Source organism: Rhipicephalus sanguineus, chromosome 1 (genome assembly GCF_013339695.2).
Source record: "Rhipicephalus sanguineus isolate Rsan-2018 chromosome 1, BIME_Rsan_1.4, whole genome shotgun sequence".
NCBI classification, from domain to species: Eukaryota; Metazoa; Arthropoda; class Arachnida; order Ixodida; family Ixodidae; genus Rhipicephalus; species Rhipicephalus sanguineus.
In genome coordinates, this window is record NC_051176.1 from 292,647,682 (window position 1) to 292,674,402 (window position 26,721).

Genomic DNA, 26,721 nt, shown 5'->3' on the forward strand with positions numbered 1-26,721 from the left:
ACTATGGAATATAGTATGTTGTAAAGAAAATAAAAATATATGCAAATAACAATCGAGAACGAAAAACGAGATCGATTCTTTAATCCTCTGCAAAATATCTCAGCACTGATTACACAAGCCGGTGCTGTCAAAGCTAAAACGCTTAACGACAAGGTGTTTTAAAGGAGGGAAAGAGATTGCCTGCTCGCAAGCTGCGTTATGTAGTTGCAGGTAAAACTGATTTAAAATCGGCGCAGGAAAAAAAAAAGCCGCCTGTTTATCCTCGCTTACTCTGTTGTAAAGAAGTAAACGTGCTTTCCCATATAAAACTTGTCAAAAATCTTAAAATCGCAGCGCTTGGACACCTAGGCATAAAGCGCACCTGTATTTGCTCGGCAGTGATACAATGTCATGAACGTGGTGCATGAACCTAAAGAGCCGAAGAAAGAACGCAAATGTGAAATCGGGCAATCCCACACTGAAAAGCCTTTTTGCAGAAAACGTGCGCTCATCAAGGTTTTCGTCTGTGGATTCGAACATCATTTCCCTCCGCTTCCTCCTTTACTGAAGAAACGAAAATAACGAAAATAAAGTAAGAAAAAAACGCAAACTTGAATAAAAAGAACGTGTGAAAGTGACAAAAGCATTTTACAAACAAATTTCAGCTGTCTTCTGCAAAGTGACGCTGCCAGGTGAAGCTATAACAAATAGATACTGTCACTGTTGGACATAAAGGAACGTAAACATGCACACTGAGACAATCTACAATATAATGGATACTTGTCACCAGGCGGGCCACTGCACTCCCATGTAGAGGTCACACTGATAAAGGCAGCACAAAATGTCGATCGAACATCTACCACCGCGATTCGATGCGACATACACGTCACGAAGCTCGCACATGGTTCTTCGAGGCATAAGCATCGGTGGTTATGGCAGAACGCAGTGTATCACAGTTATGTTTACACACTCCACGACGTGCATCAGAATTCGTCACTGTCACTTCCGAAATCGTACTTCACCGGCGGCGCCTTAGTGCGGCCGCTGCTGGAAGTGGTTGGCCGCGGCACGGAAGGTGCGTAGTCATCGTCCGAAGAAGAGGACATTACGACCCGCATTTTTTTGGCCGCCTTCTTCGGAGCCGGCACAGGGTCGGAGTCGGAGTCGTCCGCCGCTGGAGCCTGCTTGGCGACCGAAGCCTTTTTGGCTGTTCGAGAAATCGCGCCGGGTTTCTTGGCGGGTGGCTTGACGAAGTCCTTGTCGGCTTCGCCACCAGCTGCGTCGTGCTGCGCTGTCTTAGCCGCGGCTCCGTGCTTCTTCGGAGGCTGTGCTCGTTGTCGCTCGTCTTGTTGATGGCGGTGCTGCGCGGCGTATGAGGAAATTGAAAGTAGGTTAGGCGGCACCGTCCAAGTTTACAGCAAAGCGGCAAGTTGGGCCAGTTTGCCGGGATTCATTTTTTTCACTCGGTTACAGCTCAACACACACGAGGACAATTCCTTCTATTGTCCTCGTGTGTGTTCCGCTGTAACCGAGTGAAAAAATGAACGTCGAAGTTTACTTTTCGTTTACGGAATGGAAAACGCGGAGATGCAGCAAAAGACGTTGTGAGAAAGAATAGAAAATGAGGAGGCTCTGTCGGCAAGGATCAGCCACTTGAATTCGAACACACTGTATATGTCTACTCTGCGCATTCGACAAGACAGAACCAGATAACAGAAAAGGGACTTCCAAAATAACCTCGTGATAATGGGCCTATACAGCAATAAATCTCGTATGATATGCCTTATCTCGCTTTAATCATCAAAAGCGTGAGCCTGAAAGGACTAATATCAGTTCTCTACTGCATTGTATGTCTTGTTTTTTTGTGAGCCCTTTTTTAAGCTATTCTGTCATGTCAACCGCAGTGCACGTAAACGATGACCTTGTCTAAAAACAAAACAGTCGGCTGTCGTATGTCGCTATAGCTCAAATTGTGGCTCACACCGACGATGTCCACTGAAAAGGCATAGATATGAAATGCACACAGCAATGAAGAGCGAAGGAAGAGCGAACTTTCCGTGTATCTGTATATACCTCGTTTGTCCCGTCAGTTATACACTGTCTAGCTTCGCGCGGACACCTATCGACAATTGTTACGACACACCTTTAGCGCCTAAGCGCTTATACGTGTTTTGAGGCAATGCGCATTGAAAGAAATAGATCTTTTGCTCGTGATTACGCTGCTGCGTTGATTAAATATTGCTTGCGGACCGTGATGGCAAACATGTTGCGCGGTGGGACAGTGCGCTCAATCGTGCGCATGTCCGCATGCCGCCCCAGGAAGGAACTTCCGTCGAAGGAAAGGGTGCACCTACAGCAAGCTTCCCTCTGACTTCATTATTTTATCAGACAGTCTTATTCAGTCGTCATCTCTGTACCATTACACTACTTCCTACGTTTACAGCATCATGCACAGGCAGACGTGCCGTTCAGCACGTCGTTTATAGAGGCCCACGCCACTGTTATTTGCTTTTCAACAGTCATGGACACGTTACCAGTAAAAAGTAACAGTGTTGCAGTTACAGTTACCTAAGCCAAAAAAAGTAACTCTGTTACAGTTACAGAGTTTCCCAAAGTAAGCTGTTACAGTTACTGTGCAAAAGTAACGTCGTTACTTTTCCGTTACTGTATAAAATAATAGATCACAAATCAAATGATAGAATCTAATAAGGATTGCACGTGGTAAAACCCTAGACGAAGGAAATCTAAAGGGGGCCCAACACCAGCAATCGTTTTGTGCGCCTCATACCTGAAGTGGAAAACGTGGTTGATGTACTGGAAGGACGGCAGTATCCTAGGACGTTTATTAACTGTACCCAGAAGCGCATGCGAAGAGCAGCGGGTAGTGCATCACGAGTTGAGACGGCGTCCATTGTGTCTGTTCCGTATGTTTAAGGTGTGTCAGACCGTTCGGAAAGCTTCGCGTCCGCTGGGCATACAAACCGTTTTTAAGCCCCGTTATTATACCTTGGGACATGTGTTCACGAAATCCAAAGACTGCACACCTGCGGACGATCATGGCGGTGTCGTCTAAAAGTACGATGCGGTGATCGGCGAAACGGGTAGGAAATGATCAATGAGGCTTAAAGAACATAAGCGGAATGTTGCTAAAGCAACCCATGCAACGCGTTCTAAGACCGAGCTTGTTAAGCACTGCTGGACGACAGGCTATAGCTTTGACCTAAACAATGCGACGACGTTGGTTTGTGAACGAAGGTGGGGGAAAAGAAAACTCCTGGAATCGTGGTTCACTCGCCGCGGCGCCCCGGCTTGCAACCCCTCCCCCCCCACCCCCCCCCCCCTCCCAAATAGACATTTACAAGGACATGGTCGACCTCGGCTCATTTTTTTTTTCTTTTTTCGAATGCCACCTGCATTGGAGGCGAAACGTCTGTCATTTTGTTAATAATTGTTGAGTTAAGTCGGAGTAAACATTTTACAATCTGTTCCAAAGAAGTTTTAAAAAATTGCTTCGCTAGTTCACGGTATTTCTGGCTCTTAGCGGTTTCGCGTTCGGCTGCTTTCTAGCCACCTGTCTAACACGATTAGCTTGCAGTCTCAGACGAAGGAGCCTGCAGACATGGCGTCCTAATGCTCCTCCCCCTGCACACAAAGAACAGAGCTAGATGATCAAGTTACAAAAAGGATATATATGCCGAAAAAAAAAACGGACGCGAACTTAGGAAGCTGTTCAGTTGCAAAATGAATTATTTACATGTTGCGTTAATGACCGATCTCAAACCTCGATCTTCTGCAGGGAGGATAATCCTCTTAGTGACCTCCTCTCAAACTGCGAGGGGAGCCCTATTCTACCCTATTCTGTGGAGAGGATAAACGGTAAAGAAGAAAGTTCGAAAAAGTGTTGCTGTTGGCTAATTTTTCATAAAGACAGCAGTAACTGTAACGGTATTCGTTACAGTTACTGCGAAAAAAGTAACAGTGCTACAGTTACAAGTTCCTCTCACTTAAAAGTAACTAGTTACAGTTACAAGTTACTGAAAAAACTAACTAGTTACCGGTAACGCGTTACTAGTAACGAGTTATTACTGCCCAAGACTGCTTTTCAACGGGCTTTGTCATTTGAGCATGCCGCTTCCCCACAAACACACCCTCTTCGCCTTCTATTTCGCGCGATATAGACTTTCACTTGCCAGCCAAAGCTCGTGTCAAATTTTCTGGTCCCGTGTCTCGGGCTCAGTGTGCTCGCACTTAAAATATTCTAATTTGAGCAGCAGGATGCACGTACATTTAGACCACCACGCGAACGGAAAAGTCGGACATCAGCGACAAGAAAACGCCATGTTTTTCCCCATCTATTCTCTGGTGTCTGAAGTTAACCGTTCACGCTGTCACTAGAGAAGCAGTCCCTTATATTTATAACCAACTCTCGGTGCTTACCGAAGGGCCCGCCACAGGTTTGACGTCGTCGTCTGAGCCGAGGCTAATGAGCGACTCGTCGTTCTCAGAGGAATCAGAGCCCGACCAAGAGTTTTTCCTCTTCTTTGCTTTGGTCTTAGAAGGCTTGTCCTTAGTGGCGCCTCCTCGTTTATGCTGTGGCGCCTTGGCGGGTGCGGAATCCGTTGCACGTTCGGGGACCTCGGGACTGGTGCGTCCGGTCGCCGTTGCAGCGTTGCCGTCCCCGTCATCACCGTGGCCATCGGCAGTGGCATCGTTGGTCGCCTTTTTGGCTCCACGGCGCGCTCCGGTGGCCTTGGTCTTCGCTTCCCACTCGACCTTTGGCACAACGCGCTCCGCGAACGCCGAGGGCTTCGTCTCACTTTCAGCCTTCTTTGGAGCCGCAGCCTTCGAGGTAAATGCATACGCAAAAATAGTCTTAGATTCCAATCCAGCGTAAGCCGTAACAAAGGGCCAAGGCAACACTTTTCGAGCGAGGTAAGAACTTTAGTGATCTGTAAGCAGCTCTGCCATTAACATGAGAACCAAATACGCCGCTGGATACAGCAACAAAGCGCCTGCAATCTCGCATAAAAGTTCGCTCGCACACTCCCGCGGCTTTCGTGTACAAGCTGTCACAAACTGACCAATTATTACATTAAAAATAAACGAAAACGCTAGGCACCTTAGAGCGTCCGCCCTTGGACCCTTTGGTCGCCTTGACGCCGGTCGAATTCTCTTCATCGCGTTGCGCCTTCTCAACCTCGTCCAGCTTGGTCAAGAAGGCGTCCAGGTCTTCTTCCCAGAGGTTCTCGGGAGACTTGCGGCGCAGCACTTCGAGTTCATCCCGCTTTTCGTCACGCTTCTTGAGCAGGTCGTCCTTCCTCTCCATAGTCAGACTCCAAAGCGGCATGCCCAGAAGGTAGTTGTAGTGCACGCTACCGCCGTCCTTGTCCCTGTCCTCATCCTGTTCCTCGGCTGCAACCGTTCAATTTTATGAATTTGGCATCCATTTACAAAAGAAAGGAGGGGGGACTCGGAGCGCAGAGTCGCCCTGTCATCTAAGTAAAAGGGAACACGTGCGGAAAGAGAGAAACGGGAACGTCTGTGTCACAGCGTTCTGTGAATTGGAAATGATGCATAAAATGATCATTCATCGAAACAGCCGTAAATACGTTCCTCCGGCTTCATTAAGGAAAGAGTTGTAGGCGTTTCCAAGGAATCTAGCTTTAATAAAACTTGAAATTCGGCGAGATGGTGCATAGCTGATGGGAACCTTTAGCAGTGTTCTTTAACTGCTCTTAACGTGCCTTGTAATCTTCAGTTTAACTTTCCAGAACATAAGCGCCATTTTTTTTTAACAAAAGAAAAGTTCAGAGGAAGACAAACGCTCGAGGTAATGAGAAATCGACGAACGAAGAATGCTGCTTGAGCCAACATTTCTACAAAGGTAACTACATATGTCTTCGCCGTGGCAGTAACTGCAGAAAAGGCAGTAGCTGCATTGAATAAGACAAGTTCGCCGATCTTCTACGCTCGACGATTTCTCTTTACCGTGGTTTTTTTATAGTTTTTGTCATATCTGAATTGTTTCATTTGCAGTAAAGTTCAAGTTTTCAGACAGCCCTTGTTCAGCTTCTGTTTCTGCGTGCTGCTATCACAGGCAAACACAGAACCCTGGCAAACGGTTGTTTGTACCGACTTATTGGCAGGCCGCCTCAACAGGGTTCGAACCACGCATTTCCTGCGGCCAAGTCAGGTGCCCTATCCGCGATGCGCAGCGCCTATAGGGGCGCCACTGAAAGCCGCGTAGCGGCGGCCGTTGGAACCGCTCGCGGGTCGCGTAGCAGACGCCTCATTTGCGCGCGTGCGATTCGCCGGTTGTGCGCGTCCCAGATAATTAATTTTGCGGCAACAGTGTGCGCAAAGGAGCCGCACTTTATAATAGTGGACATGTGTCCGATGTCACAGCTGTGTGGGACGACAATGTCCCCATACGCGACAAGTCTTTGTCACAGACAATCGACAACAATAATAATAATATCTGGGGTTTAACGTCCCAAAACCACGATATGATTATGAGAGACGCCGTAGTGGAGGGCTCCGGAAATTTCGACCACCTGGGGTTCTTTAACGTGCACCTAAATCTAAGTACACGGGCCTCAAACATTTTCGCCTCCATCGAAAATGCAGCCGCCGCGGCCGGGATTTGATCCCGCGACCTTCGGGTCAGCAGTCGAGCGCCATAACCACTAGACCACCGTGGCGGGGCAGACAATCGACAACAAGCTTCTCCTACGAAGTGGAGCTCATCGTAAGTACACCGCTTTCTTTATAACGTCCCGATCACTAACGCCTGCATGCGTTGACGCGTGAACCAATGTTTTTTCTCGACACAGTAGCTTCGTTTACGTGCCATGTGCTGATATAGTAGATATTGAGGGAGCGCTGTCGCACCGGCGTATAGATTTCACAGGGTCGGCCACGTGAAGGGTCAGCGTTGGTAAAACTTTGAAACCAGCATGATAAACTTCAGAAAAAATAAACGATAAGCTTGTCATCATCGGTGCAGAAGCGCACAGCGAACATTCTGCACCGATGATCGCATTCCAGTGCCATCAATAGGTAGAATGCAGCCGATTTCGTACAGCACACGTGTGATTCCACGGCGCTTCTTTAAAGGAGCCGTCACCTGCCCTACATTCTCCCGCATTGCGCTTCGCGCCATTTGTTTTTCAAGAGAGCCAAGGTATCGCGTCTTATCAGTAATAACAACCTCATGTGAATTGTAGTGTCTACAATGCAGGCGAGGCGACCAAGTGTAAACGTAGTAGCATTCGCTGAAAACGTAGCGACAAAAAAGAAGAAATAAAAACACGGTAATCGTTCTAACACTGCCGTAAACAAAGCGCGATTGCTTAGCTTCTACGTCGTACAGCCGCAATCCACCCGCCGTCGCTTTCGCTCATGAATAGCACCGGAAACCTGTAGATGTGCGTTCCTGGCCATTTTTTGTGTGTGTTTGAGCAGCCGACAACGCATCAGTTATTTTTCGACATCGCTGAGGCCCGCCAGAATCGTTAAATCACGAGGAAAAACACATCCATCCGTGCACTCGCGTATAGACGCTCTCGGGAACACTGCTCGCCGGGCCCCGCGAGCGCTTCCGAGGCGTGGCGGCAGATGGCGTCGTCGGCGCTTTGCGCATCGCCTATAGCATCTATACCTCGGTTCGCACTTAAAAATAAAGCATTTTCGCCCAGTATATGCGCCAATACCATTCAACACGTACATTGGGTTGCGTTTTCATGCTTCACAGATGAAATTACATTGCAATTACGGTCTTTTGGCGCGATAGCTGGAACCTTTCCATACTTTGAGAAATGGTTACTAACAAAAAACTGTACGCGGGGCTTTCACTATATCTTGGACGACCTTGTTTTGCAGTAAATTAGACTTGCAGAATTGATGTGCACCCGTAGCTCACCGTGCTATGTCATTGGAATGATAGGAAACCCCTTCGCATCGCACAGATACCTTCGTATATCGCATGGAATACATTGATTTGGTACATCGCACGGCCAAGGCCCGTTATACCAGCAAGAGCTCAAGGAAGGGCTGAGCTGTAATTCGTCGCTAAGAGGGCGCGTTAAATACATAAGAAAACATTTCTTCCTAAACTGATGAAAAAAAAAAAACGCACCAGCGTCTTCGGCTTCGTCCTGCGACTCGGCTTGGCTGTCTCGACGCCCTGTCTGCTGCAGCTGCTGCTTCTTCCAGATAACGATAGGGTCGGGATCATAACCCCGCTGCCGCAGTGTCTCCATCATCTCTTTGCGGCGACGGTTTTCGATCTTGATGATGTTGCCGATTTTCTCGAGAATGAAGCGTGCCTGGTTTTCGAGACGCTTCGCTTCAGCAGACAGCAGACCAACGAGGTAAGCCTTTCGCCTCTCATACCTGCAGAAGAGGGATACGAGGTCAAATTAATTTTCCCAGTGAAAGACGTCTGATCACTGCGCTACCCAAAGTGGCGGAAATGACGAAAATAGCGGCAGAAAAATAGTGTTGGTTAGACTAAGCATAATGACCTACACGGCAATCTACTTCGTTTTAATGCGTAGCGTGCCGCGTTTCCTATAGGAGAAGCAACTTGAAATTCGAAAGTTTAGTTGCGCGGATACCACTTGATCACAGACCGCCACAACTGACGTAACCAAACTCACCCCTGCAGACGCGTCGCGAAGAAGTCACGCAGGATGTCCTCAGGGGTACGAAACGTCCTCAGGACGCCCTTGGAGTCGAACAAAACCATCGAGGACGTTGTGAGCGACGTCTGCAGCTTGAACGTCTTGTGCAGCCCTTCTTCGCGGGCCTTGGCCAGCTTGTCTTCGGTCATGGTGACCACGAAGCGGACGGTGGTGTCTGTGTGGTACTCTTTGTAGTCGGATATGAGCGGCGGTACCTTCTCTGTGCCGTGCAGCATGGTCTCTAGCACTGTCTCTTTGTACGTCTGAGTCCAAACACGCACCGGAAGCTCCGTGATCTCGATGCTGGTGGAGTTGAGCACGGCCACCTCCCCGCTCATGATGAACCTCTGCTCTTCAACCTGTGCGACAGCAGCGCAGACGACTTCAGTATCACACAGAATAAGCATTAAGGGTATATAATGAACTGTGGCAGTCGAATTCTGCTACTAGCATTGGCAACCATCAGCAAGCCACCAAAAGAGCTGCTGTAGCAAAGTGCCTCAAACAACAAAACCGCTCAGTACAACTGTGCTATGCTACTCCTCGAGTAAAAGTTCGCCGTCAAATTGAAGTACTGCCAGAAAGCACCGTAAGCTAAACGAGTACCCTGATGTACAACGCTTTTTTTTTTTGCCGTTTGACTTCCTCACTACAAAATCAAGCACAGAAGGGGAAAAAAAACGTAAAGGAAGCACCATGTGTTGCCGCAACCGCTCTGAATACGTCGTGGCAAAAGCGCACTCGAGAAGGAACCTTCAAGCTTGTGTGGAAGGCTACCAAGGCAGCAGCCATTTCTCGTCTGACTTATCTGCTGCGGATGCTGACGGAGCGGAAGCCAACACTGCAGCTTTCTTCAGCAAACACGCCACCGAGCACACTTACAGTAAAGCCGCTCAAGTTCCACTGTACAGAAAGCGCCAACCTAAGTCATTTCGCTTAAGGTACCTCGTGTTAGACGCGCCCAGCGTGTACCACGGCACTTTTAGATCTTAAAACAATCATTGGGACCTTACTTCGCCGGAAAGCAGTTAAAGCCAGTCACATTCCGCCTTAGCGCTGTTGCCTAACTGAGGGACAAGCGCAGAGACCGTGTATTTCCCGCCAACGGCGAATTTTAGCTTTAAAAACACATATATATCCACGTTGCATGCGTGTATAAATGCAGCGACTGTACCTGTCAATTCCACTCCGGAAAAGGCCGGTCCCCGGTCGAAACGTCGATTGAATTTTTTTTGGTATACATATATATATATACATATATATATATATACATATATACATATATACATATACATACATATACATACATATATAATACATATACTATATATATATATATATATATATATATATATATATATATATATATATATATATAGGCATCGTGGTGGAGTGGCCGTAGTGTTGCAAGTAGTCAAGTAGATCCTCCGTGAGAAGTCACAACGTTGTTTATTTCGACGTTTCAGCCAGAGTCTGGCCTTCAGGAATCATTCCTGATGAAGGCCAGACTCTGGCTGAAACGTCGAAATAAACAACGTTGTGGCTTCTCACGGAGAATCTACTTGACTATATATATATATATATATATATATATATATATATATATATATATATATATATATATATATATATATATATATATATATATATATATAAGTAGTAGTAGTAGTATCTTATTTTTTTCTTGCACTACAAGAAAAAGGAACAGAGGCAAAAGGCATTTTATACGCCTGACAAGGGCCTCTGTACCCGAAGTTCGCAACACATGCACAATAGAAAAAAAAGAAGTTTTGACACATCATAAAAAACCACATGAGCGCTAACAAAGAAGTACTGCAATCAACACAACCAACACATGACACGCTTAAGACACTGCAGATACGCAAGTCTTACACAGATAAATAAATAAATAAATAAAACAAGAACAGAAAATTCGATGCATCGTGTAACCACATGAACAATAATAATAATAGAAAAAGACATTATCTGTTAGAAAAGGAACCGTGACTCACTTTCCGTACACAAGCAAAAAAAAAAATTCATGCCACGATGACACTACAAGTTTTGAGCAATATTGTCTAGTGGTGATAAGTTATTTCATTTTTCAATATAATTTCTTTAACTTGTTTTTAAATGCCTCTAGAGAAACATGAAACTGTATGCTATTATTCAATTCATTAACTATTTTCATTGATTGGTATTCTATAGTTTGCTTTCCATAATTTGTCCTAGTTCTGGGTAAACGCTGTAAATTTCTTCTAGCAGGATAACGTTGCTGATTTTCTTTTGGTTTATACCACTTATTTTTGTGTACCTCTTGTAGTAGCTTGAAATAGTATATTTGGTTTGCCCTTAACATTTCGTGCTTATAAAAGAGCACTGAAGTGCGAAAACAGTCTATTCTACCATTGTAATTTTCAAAAATACGAAGTATTTTCTTTTGTAGCATTATAAGTCTGTTGTAATTTTTTTTGTCGTCCCCCATACTAGTACACCGTAAGAAAGTCTCGAATAGAAGAGGGCATTGTACAAATTTTTCTTTAGCCACAGAGGAATAAGTGATCCAATTCTGTATAGGCATCCTACCGTTCGCGCAAGTTGCTTAACTAAACCATTAATGTGAACATTCCACGTCAAGTCTTCACTGAACCATACCCCGAGAAATTTTTGGTGTTTTTCCTGCTTTATAGTGTTCCCGTCAAAGCTTATCTTTATGTCATATTTTACCTGTTTATTTAATGGGCGGAATATAATATATGTCGTCTTCTTGGCATTTAACTGTAGCTTGTTTTGTTTAAGCCAGTTTGAGAGTGATGTCATACTCGTTTACGTTTTTTTCTAGCGTTTCTAAGTGTCCTGATGTAAAAAATACGTTTGTGTCGTCTGCATACATAATAAGCTGTGGGGAGGTTGGTATGCATACTATATCATTTACATAAAGCAAAAGAAGTAAAGGGCCCAATATAGAACCTTGCGGAACTCCTTGGGCCAACTGTAAGTGACCTGACGTAGCTGTTTTCATTTGTACTAGTTGGTACCGGTTACGTAAATAGTTTTGCAAAAGCTTAAGGGCAATCCCGCGTATGCCGTACCGTGACAGTTTCCGTAATAATATGTCATAATGTATCGAATCAAAAGCCTTTTTTAAGTCCAAGACTAAACCAAGCGTAAATTTCTTATTTTCCATGTTTGCAATTATCTGATCTTTTATAATCGTTAATGCTTGCTCAGTAGATTTATTTTTCTGAAAGCCATATTGATGTGTTGTGATAATGTGATACTTGTTAAAAAAGGATAACAACCTGTCGTGAATAACGCCCTCAAAAACCTTAGATAATGTCGTAAGTACTGATACTGGTCTATAATTTGACATGTTTATGCCACCGCCTTTATAAATTGGGTTTTACCTTTGCAACCTTTAACTGTGCTGGAAACACGCCTGTTGTCAGTACAAGATTTACTATGTAAGCAAGCACCTCAGATATTAGTGGACCTATCAGCTTTAGTTCAGCGGCGGTGATGTCATCTATACCTGGGGCAACATTGATTTTAAGTTTATTTATTGGGTTAGATATCTCAGCACTGTCAGTGGGAAGCATAAATATAGAATTCTGCATCGCTGCCGTTTCTTCGAAACAAGAGTCGTGTTCGCTTTCAGAGCAACTACTGTACGCGCCCGCATTGACGAAATGACGATTCATAGCATTGGCAAGAGCCTCGCCGCGCAGCACCACGTTTCCTTCCTGTATTTCTGTGATATCATATCTTGCTTTCTTTCTTCCAGTAAGTGCATCAACCATTTCCCAGACCTTTCTTGGGTTATCATATATGTTCTCGAACTTTTTCTGATAATATTCTCGTTTAGCTTTCTTTAAGTCTGATGTAAGCGCGTTGCGGTATTTTTTGTACACTTTGAATGCTTCGGGATCTCGTAAGCGCAAAAATTTTTTAAAAAGGTCATTTTTCATTTGAATACGTTTATAAAGTGTGCTGTTTATCCAAGGTTTCCGGCAATTTTTTTCTCTTTCGGAAGGACGCTTGTTCTCTAGGAAATGCCGTGTCGTAACAGTGACGTAATAAATTCAGAAACCCATTGTAGGCCTCGTCAGCGTCTTTTATCTTGTATATTTCACTCCAATCTAGTGATTTAACCAGCTGAAGAAATAAGTTTTTACTATCGTTATTTATTTTGCGTCGGACGAAGGTTTCCTTCTCTTGCTTTTGGCGTTTCTATGGTATGGGTATAAAAGAAAACACTGGCAAATGATCGCTAAGATCACTTGATACGATACCGCATATGGTCTCCGATGGGTTCGAATTAGTGACACATATGTCGAGTAATGTTGCACTGTGTATAGTCAATCTAGTAGGAGAACATATATGATTTGTACAACCAAATGAAGAAAGCAATGTCTCAAAATTTGCAGCGGAGGTATCTTTCGCAGCAAGATTAATATTTAAGTGTGCAGTATGACAGCGAGCAGCCTCACCTGGTCCACGGATCCACGAAAGTTCTTGAACCACGGCTTAATGACACCCGGCTCTTCACCGGCGATCATCTTCCGCAGATTGGCAACTATATCGCGAGGATTGTAGTTGGGTATCTTCGTGCTCCAACCAGTGCCGATTCCTTCTGCACCGTTCACGAGTACCATGGGGAGCACCGGGATGTAGTACTCGGGCTCTATGCGCTGGTTGTCGTCGTACAAATACTCCAAGATCGGGTCGTCCAAAGCGGGCACGATGAGACGCGCCAGGGGCGACAGCATAGTAAAGATATATCGAGGGCTGGCAGCGTCCTTGCCGCCCTGCAGTCTCGTGCCGAACTGACCGATGGGCTGCAGCAGGTTGATATTGTTGGAGCCGACGAAATTCTGCGCCAAATTGATGATGGTCGACATGAGAGAGGCCTCACCGTGATGATAGGCAGAGTGCTCGGCCACGGACCCCGCCAGCTGGGCGACCTTAATTTCGCGCTTGTCATTGCGCTTAAAACAAGTGAAGAGAACCTTGCGTTGTCCCGGCTTCAGCCCGTCCACCAGAGACGGGATTGACCGCTCATTGTCCATATTGCTGAACAGGATGAGCTCCTTGTTGACGAAATCCTGGTACGTCACGTTCTTGGTGTCCTTGCCGTACAGGTAGAGCTCGGGCAGGCCCATCTCGCGTCGCTGCTTGCGCTCCTCCATGCCACTGCGGAGCCAGTCTTTGCGCTGTTCGATCATCTTCTTACTGAAGGCCAGCTCGATGGCGTGGTCGTCTTCGTTGCCTTGGTACCGGAACGTGATGCGGTGCCGCAGCATGTCAGTGAAATACTCCTTGGCCTCCTTGGAGGTGCTGGTGCCGAGACCTTTGTAGTACTTGACCTTCCAGCGCTGCCAGTCGTCGGTGGCGGTCTTCCATTCCTCGAACTCGGGAAGCGAGTAGAAAGACAGCTCGTTGCTTCCGCGACTCGCTTTCACAATAGGCGTGATGAACTCCTCGAGAAACGGAAGCTTCAGCAGCGACGGCCAGTTGTGATGGATAAAGTTGATGAGAAGACCCTTGATGTGAGAGCCGTCTTGGTCTTGATCTGTCATAATCATAAGTCGACCGTAGCGAAGACTCTTCAGATCATCCATTGTCTCGTATCTCTTCTTGTACTGAAGACAAAAAAATTATGAAACGTTGGCTTATTTTCTTCATTCGTTGTATTTTATACTGCCAGTACTCTACTGCTACCTGAGCTGACCATTCACAAGGCGCACGCTGTACAAGGGTTGCACGAATATTCGCGTTCGGTATGGAACAAAAAATTACACCATCTCCCGCTAAAGGGGACCATGAGGCGATGCGAAGCCGGAGCACTTGCACGATCGCGTTCCGTTGGCGTTCGTTGGGCATGCTACCGACCTCGCGTCGTGGACCGCGAAGAGGGACGCTACGCGCGTCGTATCTTCCATCTAGCCTGGCCTTTAATTCTCACAGGGCGAGCGGGGAACGCGGTCGACAGGCGGGCGAGAGGGGGGCAGCGTAGGAGAGGAGGGAGAAGGGGAGGGGACGCGCATGCGCTCGAGCTCATCGCGGCGTTGCGCAGGAGAGACTTTCGGCATGTCTAGCCCGCGTTTCAGAGGAAGAGTGGGAAGGGGGAGGGGAGAGGGGTATGGGAGAGAGGGAGGGGAGAGGAAAAGTGGAGAGGGGAAGGGGAGAGTGGCGGGAGGGGAGAGGGGTATGGGAGAGGGGAAGGGGAGAGGGTGAGTGGAGAGGAGGTGTGTGGAGAGGGTATGCGCATGCGCAGTAAGGGTGGTCACGCCGCACACCACTACCACCGGATTGAGCTCCGCCTTAAGATACTTCGCATCTAAAAGAAACGCTAACGCCAAACGAGATATATACACACACCAAGAAATCTACTTGATCTCGTTGTATCCCACACTTTCCGAAGTAGCTTTCGGGAGCGAGGCGAAGCTCACACGTCTTCGCGTGGATATAATTGGCCAGTCGTAGTTTACAAAACAGCTTTCATTAACACTCCGGGAGGGTCATGAATAAGTAAGGATGTCGGTCTTGCTGCACATTACAGACCGAAATGAAGAATAGTTGAATCATTGCCGTTACATGCTTCAGCGAGCAGGTTTCAAGCTCTGATAAATATACTAAAGACTACATCCCTATACCATTCTTTGTCAGATAGGCTGCGCATTTGCGGACATGGCGAAACATAATTTTGCTCTTTCAGTGTTCGCCTGGTGTGCACAAGTAGCACGTTGAATTAGCTTTCTAGCTATGCTCTGAACATCTATATGGGCGGCTATAGTGCATTGGCTTATGATTTCAAGTCCAGTTCGATAGTGAAATGACACTGATGAAAATAGTAAGCTCAGATATTTTTCGTTCTCGTTACCACCGTAAGTTAGTCGTTGAAGGCAAAGTTACTGACCTGGAGGCCCATGATCTTGATAACATTGTTGATCTCGGCGTTTTCCAAAATCTGCTTGTGGGTGGCCTCCCGCACATTCAGGATCTTTCCCTTCAGCGGAAACACGCCGAACTTGTCACGGCCCACCACCGACAGACCGGATACGGCCAGGCTTTTGGCCGAGTCTCCCTCGGTCAGGATGAGCGTGCAGTCGACCGAGTTCTTCGTCCCAGCGTCGTTGGCGTCCTCCAGCTTTGGGATGCCTTTCAGCTTGGAGTGTTTCTTCGACGAACACTTCTGACCTAGCTGCTTTTCGGCCTTGAATGTTACCCATGACATGACGGACTCCACAACGCCGCACTTGAGCATCTGCACGGCGAAACAAGGCACGCTATATACAACGTCCATTACGTCAATATAAAGTTACGAACCATTTGATTAGACAGTATAGCCGCGTGAAAATCAGTCGGATTGGGTTGAGTTGTAGAAACGACCAGTGATGCCAAGAGGGAAAAGAATTAATGTGCTCGTTCCTCGCGCTATAACCTTGACTTGGTTTCGTTGGTATTGTTTATCAGGCAACTGATAGATTACCGAACTGCGTTTTAGAGAACGCAGCGCCGCAATTGCGTACCGCACCCTATCATTAAAAATAGGTATAGTTATCAAGCGAGCTATCGCGCCTTCGCATTTTCCCAAGACTATTTCAATAGGGAAACTAAGAGTTGAGTTACGGCGATACACAAACGCGTGCCAAACATCAAAACGGCCTAGGTGAATCTAGTCGAACAGTGACACACCGTGGATTTAGGCGACCAAGCGCGATCGTATTCTCGTGAAGCTCAGGATAGGTGTTCAGTGCATGCATAATGGACGGCGATACCGGTTGCGTTTTCGGCCAAACGTTACCGAATGAAGCTCTGAAACATGTCGACATATATTATGAACTCCGAGGATGTCCAATGAATTGTATTGATTACGACCACGAAAGCTACATAACGGCTATATTCATAATGCTTGAGTAGGAAGGGCAGCAATTTGAAGTGACCGAACTGTTAAGCGTAACCGATCTTCCGCTTCACCCATCGCTTCCGCTATTTGTCAACACTGCTGCGGTTGAACCACAGATATATGCGGCTGAGTGAAACAGTTTACAAACCTGGCTGTAGAATTTGTCGCTGAGCTCGCACTTGGAGCCGAACTTCTTCACGGGCAGCGTCATGTTCTCCTTGGTCTGGGAGTCGAATGTAGGATTCTCAATGAGACAGTTGACGAACATCCATAAGTAGTCCTTGACTTGCTTGCTCAGTATCTTCACGCCCGCTTTGTTTTTCTTCTTGACGCTTTCCAAAACCTGCGAAACGTCGATTAGGGCCCCTGAAGTGTGCACTACTAGCAACGACGTGAGTCCATCACTAAAGCAAAGGAAGCATCACTAAAGCCTTACTAAAGCCAAAGAAAGGAACCAGTGAGGGGTGGCCCGCCCGGCACACCCCTGAAGCGCGTGGCAGCTGGGCACGACCACGCTGTAACGCTAGCACAAGCGTTCCATTTCAGTGAGTGTCCCAGATACCTACCCTAAAACGGCGCGAAACAACTTGCATACGCCTGCAGAGCCCCCGTTTTCCAATGAAGAGCTATTGAAAAGTGGGACAGAGATTTAGAGACTTGGTAAAGTTTGGTACTCTTCTATGCTGCAGATGTTATTGTGCTGAAGAACCAAAGTAAAGATGGCTAGGGGACATGCCTTTTTGACTATGTGCTCGGAGACGTAGTCGACGTGGCTGCCTCCCTTGGTGGTGGCGATGCCGTTGACGAAACTCATCTGCCGGAACTCGCCCGACGCACTCAGTGTCACGGCCACCTCCCAACGGTTGCTGACGAGCTCGTGAGCTACAGTGAGCGGGTTGCCCGTTTCGTCTTCCTGGTCCTTCAAGAACAGCTGTGCATAATCTCTGAACCCCTTCACCGGAAGCCGCTTGCCGTTCAGGAAGACCTGGGCGCACAAAGGTAGTGCTCAATCACTAAGCAAAGAAGGTGGCTCAAGGTAAGCCGAAAGGGTGTCCACTGACGTAATTTACACATTTTTTTACTGCCCTTCAATGCATTACCACTGTGAGCTTTTATCAGGACTCAGTTTTCGAAACCTCGACTCCTTCTCGTTGACGCCGTCAAGGGACCCCACTTTTGGTCAACTCTTTGAGGAGGTGTTAGAACTTATATTACGACTCAGGTTCAGCATTTGCTTGATCCAGTTTTGAGGCTGCCTTTGCGATATTGAAAACACTCGTGAGAAATACGAGAGCGACGCAGTATCGAAATTTAAAACAGCCAATAATCATGTGAGCCGGACTTAAACCAAGAACAACAATGGAGGCTGCGTGTAACGGAGTTTCTCAGGCAGACGACTAGCAAGAACCTGGTCGACTTGCAGCAAATATGACATTGATTATACAATCATCAGGATAACGCCTGACTGCTGATCATTCGTTTAGGGTCATAAACACCAAGTGTTGTTTTTAAGTCTTCGGTTACCACGCAGGATATCTCAATAGCATTGAATATAAGTATAGTTCCTTCTCATGCCGCTACTTTACCAACGACTTATGGGATGCGTTGTCCACTACTTTCATGTTTGTCCACAATTACGACATTACTTTGCAACGCAACACCATCATGAAGCGATTCGAGCAATTTCACTTGCCCACTGTCGATGGTAGCTGGCGCAACAAAATGCTGTCATTTCCATCCTTGCCATTACTAGGAAAAAAAACAGCGCCTGTACTTGGGAAAACTGCTGCACTTGAGGCAAGAAGCTGATGAACTTGCAAAACGAACATGGACGGAAAAATAAGAAGCAGAAAATGCATTAGTGAATTGGTCTGTCTGTACATACTTTGACATAAATTGTGATTGTTGCTGAGCTAGTTGGTTAATTACTCGAGGAAAATAGGTATGGCGCTAAAAGGACTTGGACGAAGTGAAGACAAGAAACGACAAACACGGGCGCTGTCGTTTCGTGTCTTCACTTCGTTCCAGTTTTTTTAGCGCCATACCTATTTTCATCGAACTTGGGATGTTGTTCAGTTTCTTCTTTGTACCTACATCTACTGGGATCAGGTAACCGTTAAATAATGCACGACAAAAAACGGAAGGATGCTCAAGCTTCGCCTCAAGAGTGGAACGCGATAGCGTTATCGGGCTCCGTCAGCATCGCCTTCTCTTTCGCTTGCCATGCTGTTGAGTCACACAACCACGAAATTCTCGTCACGAAACACTACTTTCTCCTTCCTTTGTCCAAAGTACGAGACACTTGTTACTGTTTGTCCTTACACGCGAGGTAGCGAAGTACCCGCTATGTGCCCGTATAAGGCAATACGCGCACCTGCGTAGCGGCACGCTTTGTCGATGTTGTGGCTGATGAGTATGAACTATGCTGAGCCTTTTATAATGAGTGGGCAGCTTTAAACCACCCCCTCGTTACGCAATTCACATGCTGTCACACTTGGTGGGATTCTACGCTTCCGCGCAATATTGCATATGTTAACGTGACTCCGCGCCATACATGACGTCTGCATTGTGGAAGCTTGAAACTGATTCGGTGTTATTCCGAAGCAGTTTCAAGCACTGGCGGGGTTGTGTGGTAGAATATTTGGCTGCCACGCAGAATGCCTGGGTTCGGTTCCGGCTTTTTTTGTAAGGCGAAAGCCTTCGAAGCCTCATCAAACGCGAAAATTGACCGGCGTCCCGCGTTGGCGTCCCCGTCAGCGGCGTCAACACGTGTGATGCAAAAATCATCACGGGATGACACCACCATATGACGTCATCATGACGTCACAGATCGTCAAAATGTGTGACGTCATCGCATGACATCATTGTTTTGTCAAAGGTGGGCCGATCTCGGAGGCAGTGCAAAACAAGTCGAAGTGGAGAAAGCTTACAATGCCTCCGATCTTGGAGGCATTGGAAGACCACGTTAGATGCAGAAAGCTTTCGGAGGGGGGCGCGGGAGGTTCAATACATCGACTTATAAAAGAAGGAGAAGATGGCTATCGCCTTCGAGTCGACTGAGGCGTATGCAACCCTGTGATTTTATTCTTTGCATCCTTCGGATTTTTTCTCTCCCGGACAACCCCCCCCCCCCTCCGACATCGACACCGCATGTTCTGCGACACCGGCTCTTAACGCTATCGCGTTAAAATAGAAGTACCCAACAGGCGTTAAAAATGCTGCGATGTAAGGCTACAGATCAGTTTTCGCAACGTGCATTCACCTACACCTAAGTATACACGTAGATAAAAGTTCTTTGGCCGCCGCAACCGAAACTCACGCCCACGACCGAGCTGGAGGTCACTATATAGAAAGCGAACGCCATAATGATTCAGTACGGCGAGTCATGCATGTCATTTGCTGGCGTAACGGCGGACAGACACAGGACTCACGCACTTTGACTCCCTGTGTGCAGCCGGCCACGTCATATGCCCTGCGGGACAGCAGCGCCACTGTGTCGGCGTCCAGCTTCTCCATCATGAACTTGGCAAGGTCTGGATAGAAGGTGATCTTGGTGAAGTCCTCGCCCTTGGCATCAGTCTTGATCTTGGGTTCGGCGGTCTTTCGCATATTGTCCTCCCAGACCTGCGAGGAGGCGGGCCTTGATAGTGTACTGAATATGAATGACAGACGCTCCGCTGTTACGGAAGACGACGACGACGATCGGTGGCCGTGGTTGTCGCTCGCGCACGCGCTCGCCAGTAGCCAGACCTGCCTGATAAAGAGCCTTTCGCAAAGCAACGTCTGACCTTTTCTTGACGTACAACAACCCTATTTCAAGTGGTGGAGGTGCGTCAGTATAGTTACAGCTTACTTCCCGAAGCTAAAATGCCTACGGTTTACGAGAGACTCAACGCTGGCGGTTCCCTATACGTGAACGTCCGAATAGCCGAATAACTTTGATTATTATGAACACAGATGTCTGCACAACTTGTTATTTCTTTATTTCCGCCAAATATTTTGCAGGAGATATTCCAACTCGCAAAAAAAATGTTACTAGTACGCATAGGTCGGCAAACTCACTCATGAGTCGACTCACTCAGACTCAGATTGAGCCATGAGTTTGAGTCTGAGTGAGTCAGGTCGAGTAATATTTTCACGAGTCGGAGTGAGTCCGGGTGATCAATACTTTAGTGAGTGAGTCTGAGTGTGTCTGAGGAAAATTCTGGTGAGTGAGTCCAAGTGAGCCCTAAGCGCAAAATATAGTGATTCAGTGAGTGAGTGAGCTCTACTTTTTTTTTGCCGACCTATGGTCCTATCTACTCAACTTCAGCATTACTATTAGCCTTATGTAGGCTCACGTTTATACTCTCGTCTGCTTACGCATACTTCAAAGCACTAGCGTTCGTACGCCATTTCCAAATCTATTGATCAGAGACGTGGGTTATGAAGGAGAGGGGGGCGGGGAGTTCGACCTTTTTCCGGCAAACTTTTTCATGGGAGTTCTTGATAAAAATGCCTCGGGAGAGTCATCTCGTTCCATAAAAATGTCCTTACTTGATTGTACACTGATAACTCGTATTTGAACGTTAAGGCAGTCGCATTCGAGAGACTCGCCTGTTTGAAGAGCTTCTTTTCGGCGCGCGAGTATGTCTCCACGATGAACTTCTTGCTGAAGATGTTGCACAGCTTGGCACCATAGCCGTTGCGGCCGCCGGTGACTTTCTTCTCTTCGTCATTGTAGTTGGACGAGGTGAGCAGGTGGCCGAAGATGAGCGTCGGCACGTGCATCTTCTCGACACGGTGCTCGACCACGGGAATGCCCTGGCCATTGTTCCACACGGAGATGCAGCTCTCCTCTGGCTGTATATCGATCTGAACACAAGGAGGAGGATGCACAAGAAACGCATGTTAGGAACATCATCCCCATTCTACGTATACATTTTTTGAGATGCTTCAGGCAAGCGCTGAAGCATTTTTTATTCATTATTCATTTTATTCGTTATTTGATACATGCTGCAGTCAAATGGCCAAGCAGCAGGAGCGAAAAATTAACACAGTGAGCAGTATTGTATAGGTTATCCAACCGAATAAAGTGAAAATTACTCTCAGAATATGCCTTATGCAAAAAAAAAGCATCATCGGAGTAAACGTTCAAAATCTGCCAAATCATAAACAAAATTATGGCGTTATCAACAATACATCTGTTCTTCAAGCTTATGAATGCCACACTCTGAAACAACGTAACAAAATGTCTTGAATGTACCGGACAATAGAGCAGTGCAAGGGAACGTACATGCTTCAAGTACAATAATTGTTGGGGTTTTACGTCGCGAAACCACGATATGATTATGAGGGACGCCGTGGGGGAGGGCTCCAGAAATTTCGACCACCTGGCGTTCCTTAAGGTGCGCCTAAATCTATGTACACGGACCTCGAGCATTTCGCCTCCTACGAAATGCGGCCGCCGCGGCGGGGATTTGATCCCACGACCTCCGGATCAGCAGTCGAGCACCATAATTACTAGACCACCGCGGCGGGTAAGTGCATAAAGTGATAAAAACCGTTGAACATAGAATGCCGCTGGAGCCACCGCTTCGACATGTCCGCGTCTTCGTAGGGTTCATCAACATTCCCTGTTGAACGATTTTTATTGCGATAGCAATTATATGGACCGTCTCGGCGGGCTTTTGCCGTCATATCCCTCCTGTATGAAGTCCAAATTGATAAGATCCCCTGCGCATCGTATGTTCTACCGTGGGTAAAAGCGCGCGAGCGGGGGCGACGAACGCGGCCGAAGCAGAGACCAAACGAGCCGGACCATTTCCGTCGCTCGGAGGGTGCATGCGACAATATCCCCCCTCTTGGGAGGCCTGCCGTCGAAGCAGACTGGAAACGCCCCTCCCGTCTTTAACGAGCATGAAAAGACGCATGCATCCTTCGTCGCTCGGAGGGTGCATTCGCTCGGAGAAGGGGGGGGGGTGTCGCGTGAGCATCAACTTTGAACTTTGAAACTAAGGGCGCGGTCGCGATCGCTGGCGCGCGCCCTATCTCGACAGCCATCACAGCGGGCGGCTCGTATACCCTTCTACGTGCTGCGCTCTCAACGCGAAGTGACTATACGGAGAGCATCTCTCCCTGGAGCGTCCGTATTCTCTTACACGAGCGTTTTGTAGTTACGCGAGATCGGATACAAAACAGTTAGTTGCCAGCCTTACTTCGTATAACACTACAATTTGTTGCTATCGCATTCATTGCTTCGCCCTTGCGGTGAAACTGATTTTTTTTTCATGACTTGATTATTCCGGCAACACTCAAAAATGGGGATATGGTTTCCTAGGGAAAAAAAGGATTTCGTCAAAAGTGAACGCAGGTGTGGCGGACGTCTATAAATGCTGAAATCGAGAAAATCAGTAGTTAGCTAAGACAGAGTAATTAACTTTTGTTACTTTGCGAAACACATTGCAATTGACAAATCGTAGTCGATGAGTTCCAAGGAGTATACATTTTATACGAATTTTCTAGGTCACACAAATTTCAAGATAGTAAGTCGCAAAATGTATGACCAAGCATGCGTTCCCACTTGACGCTTTTTCCCCCCTTCGGAAACGCTAAGTTCAAGAATATTTGTGTTCGGTATAGCACTCGGTATAGGACTAAAACATTCTGTTCGACGTTTTCAAAGAGCAGCACGATATTACACAAGCAGAGTTCATTCTATTTTTTAACATTCTTCTATTTAGACATCCCCGACACGTAGGTTGTCTGGACCCCGAGACACGAATCCTTGGTGGGAACAAAGCGACTCACGCTGCCGTTCGAAAGCATATACACCAGGCGACCCCACTAAGACATCGTCTACCGCCAGAGTCAGAAGAAAGGGTACAGAGAAACTACCACGGCATTCTAGAACATTACAGTGAGAACAGGTGGAAATACCCAGCAGCACCGCATTGCAAACTGCGCCGACTTCAAGTGGGCAATTACCGACACTGCACTCTGCTACATGCGATGTATCCTGAAACATATGCAAGAGACCAACTTTTGCTAGTTGCCGAACAAACTCTACCACATTGTCTGGGAATGTAACAACAATTCACAAACTACGCCTATCGAATCACCAACAGACGACTACCTTCGGCTGGTAAACAGGGCTATAGGCTATTAGATCAAGCTCACGGCTACTTGGACTGAGATGGTCGCCCACCTACGGGCTTAGACAACCTGCTCAAGGAAGTTCTCTCTCACTTTCTCTAACGACATCAATGTACGCTAGGAAATTTCAACATTTTCGATAGTCCAAACAAGAGACTTTAGTCGCTGGAGAAAAATTGTGACGGGAAATAAACGTAACATGTGCAAGTGATCGTTTTCGGATGTTAAGATCATGCCCTAAGTCTGAAGTTTTTCTTGCCAAATCAAAGATGCATGTTACGAGATACGCAATAGTGTGAGAATGGATTAATCTGGACAGCTGGGGGCTCTTTACAGTGGTAATGCCTTTATACTTATTCGCTATCGTCATTACCACACTTTTTTTTCTTTTTAATGTTTTGCATTTAAATGCGGTCTCCACGACCGGGATCTAACACGCGCGCACTCCGCAGCAGATCAACGCCGTGGCCACTACGCTTCCCGTGGTGGGTACTTACTACAAACCTATAGTTTCCCAATTAATTTCATCTCAACGTCTTCGCGCGCTCAACCAGGGCCGTTAACGGTCACGCTATAACGTGTCCTAGTGGTCGCATATAAAATAACCTTGCCTTACGTGATCTCTAACATGTCCTTAAGAACTAAAAAATTTGCAGAGATCGAGGCATTAATTCAAGTGTATTAGCGTCAACATATTGCTGTAACATCTTGCCCGCATTCAAATAGCGCGCCCATCGCCGTGCACATTGGACACTGTACGCGCCGTATCGTAGTGCAGCTGAGCGACCACAGGCAGCGACCATCGTAGCACAAGGAGCCGGCGGGACCCGGCTCGCATGTGCCACGCGCTCGAGGCATGACGCGAGCAGAAAGAAGACAGCTGAACAACACTTTAGAACAACGCTTGTCTTGTAGTTTTCTTCGTCTTGTCCCACGTTTTTCCGTGCTATTTTTAATAATCATGTATATATTACCAACTTGCCCAACATTCTATTCTTCTAAGCACTTTAGAACTCGACTGACTCGCAGTTCCACGACCAGCCACTGAGTTGTGGGCATATGTTCGCCATTCATAAATACACATGTTTTATTAGCCTGTGTTCCTCAACATCGCTACAATATATAACATGATTTATGTGATAAGATGGAACTACTGCGTACTAAGTCGCAAGGCCGTACCATAAACGAAATGAGGGGAATTGATCAAGTGGGCCCTTTTTGTCATATATACAATCATACAAAGCCAACCAATAAATAAGCAAATGATGTTCATGCTGTGCTTCGTTATACTTGACAATACATTGGCAAGCGCTTTTATGCAGATTACTATGTTCTGTGGCGATCTACACAGCGGTCCACTGTTAAAGGGAACGAGTTAAGATGGCGATGTACGCAGCGGTGCACTGTTAAAGGGAACGTCGGAGCGCGTGGCGGCCGCTCCCCTCCACCGCCGGCTGCAACGACTTTAGACAGGCGCAGTGAGCGCCGTGCGTGGTGTTTTGTCGTCCGCTGGCGTCTGCTGCCGCGCTTCGAATCGTCGCATATCTATAGTCGGATACAACTTAAGAAGTCAGGAGAGGCCCCGCCCAGACGACCGAAGCGCGGCAGCCGATCGCCTCCGCGACTAAAGAAATAGTCCCGCTCATGCATTCGGCTATGTTCTCCGAAGGCGGGATAACCGGCCGTCGGGCTCATGACGTCAGTCGGGAGTGCGCGCCCATTGGTGCAGGCTTGTGCGCATCCGCCTTTGAGGAGGAAATGCCGCAGACTTCTACAGTTGTATCAGACTATAGTTAACGTAACGAAGCGAATCGTTTACGCGGCGAAAGGCAACCGCGCACAGAGCTTTACGCCTTCGCGAAACTCGCGGCAGCCGCTGGCAGGTAGGTGGTGGCGCCGAGCGACCGCCACGTCTTCCGATGTCCTCTTTAACAGTGGACCGCTGTGTACAGCCAATGTGACGTGTTTCTAGCTCGTCATTGCGCATTTATCTGCTCATTATATAGATAACATGCCGACACGGACAGAAGAAAGCAGTTCTAAACTGGTGTCCTAACAGTCATGCGCAGTTACCGTGGGCAACCACACAATCTCGACAACGCCCGGGATCGACACGCTGTTGTTCCCTTTCGTATGCATTATTTCATGATGTTTTCTACACCTAATAACCGCACCATCTGGCATGTTCCAGGAATGACTCCCGCAGCCCAAAAAGTCAACTTCAGGTCACGTCACGCCCACAATACGTAAGAATTGACAACGAAAAAAAGAAACGCGAGCGACAACTGATCTTTATTCAAGGCATACGCATTTCGCCAGCCTGGTGTATGTACTATCGGCGTCAAATGAAATCCGAACAGCGGCAAGCATTCGCAGTGGTATAGTGCGCGCCGTCCGGTTACCACCATGGACAGGCGCGCGTATATGCGCAGTGCTGCCCAACCGGATGCGCGCGCCTGTGATAACCGAACGGCAATACTTGCCGCTGTTCGGGTTTCATTTGACGCCAATTGTAGTACGTAATCGCTACGGCACAACAAACATGACTCGCACCAGGCAAGCATACAAGGCGCATGAATATACATTGTGTTCTCGAATAAAGATCAGCTGGTGATTGTCGCCTGTGTTCTGAATGTATCGTAAAGCAATGTGGGACGAAGTAAAGTCACTGCACCAACAATATGCACGCCTCCTCATACCTTGATGCAGTCCATGTTCTTGTCCCGCTGTTTATTGTCGGCCGCGTTCACCAGGATCTCGTCGAAGATCTTGTACAAGCCGGGCACAAATGTGACACTCCTGTGCCTCATGCCGCCGCCGCCGTTCTCGTCCTCGGGGTCGTACACCCACATGTTTTGCGTGACGGGCTCGACGGAGCCGACGTACGTGTCCGGGCGTAGCAGAACGTGCTCCAGCTGGCTCATCTTCTGGTAGATGCGCTCCACTGACAGCCTCTTGTCCCTGGACGAGCCTTTCGCCATGTCGCCTTTGCCACGTCCACCCGCCGACGCTGCC

The 26,721-nt window shown here is 47.2% G+C and overlaps 1 protein-coding gene across 1 annotated transcript; it reads right to left on the reverse strand.

Moving 5' to 3' along the window:
* Window positions 1–822: 822 nt before the first annotated feature.
* On the reverse strand, window positions 823–26,721 carry LOC119379270 (DNA topoisomerase 2-beta). Its single transcript, XM_049411919.1, has 11 exons — window positions 26,406–26,721; window positions 20,008–20,196; window positions 17,309–17,557; window positions 16,721–16,915; window positions 15,583–15,930; window positions 13,154–14,305; window positions 8,640–9,022; window positions 8,117–8,373; window positions 5,099–5,391; window positions 4,417–4,821; window positions 823–1,340 (listed from the first exon to the last, which is right to left on the reverse strand). Exons 1-11 carry the CDS (start codon window positions 26,685–26,687, stop codon window positions 963–965), a joined length of 4,131 nt encoding a protein of 1,376 aa, XP_049267876.1. The 5' UTR covers window positions 26,688–26,721; the 3' UTR covers window positions 823–962.

Bases quoted from the DNA above. Each gene is read 5' to 3' on its own strand.
- LOC119379270 (XM_049411919.1), bottom strand. From the start codon at position 26,687: ATGGCGAAAGGCTCGTCCAGGGACAAGAGGCTGTCAGTGGAGCGCATC. The intron at 4,822-5,098 runs GTGCCTAGCGTT...TTTACCTCGAAG, and splicing joins CCAAGGGCGGACGCTCTAAG to GCTGCGGCTCCAAAGAAGGC. The intron at 1,341-4,416 runs GTAAGCACCGAG...TACGCCGCGCAG, and splicing joins AACCTGTGGCGGGCCCTTCG to CACCGCCATCAACAAGACGA.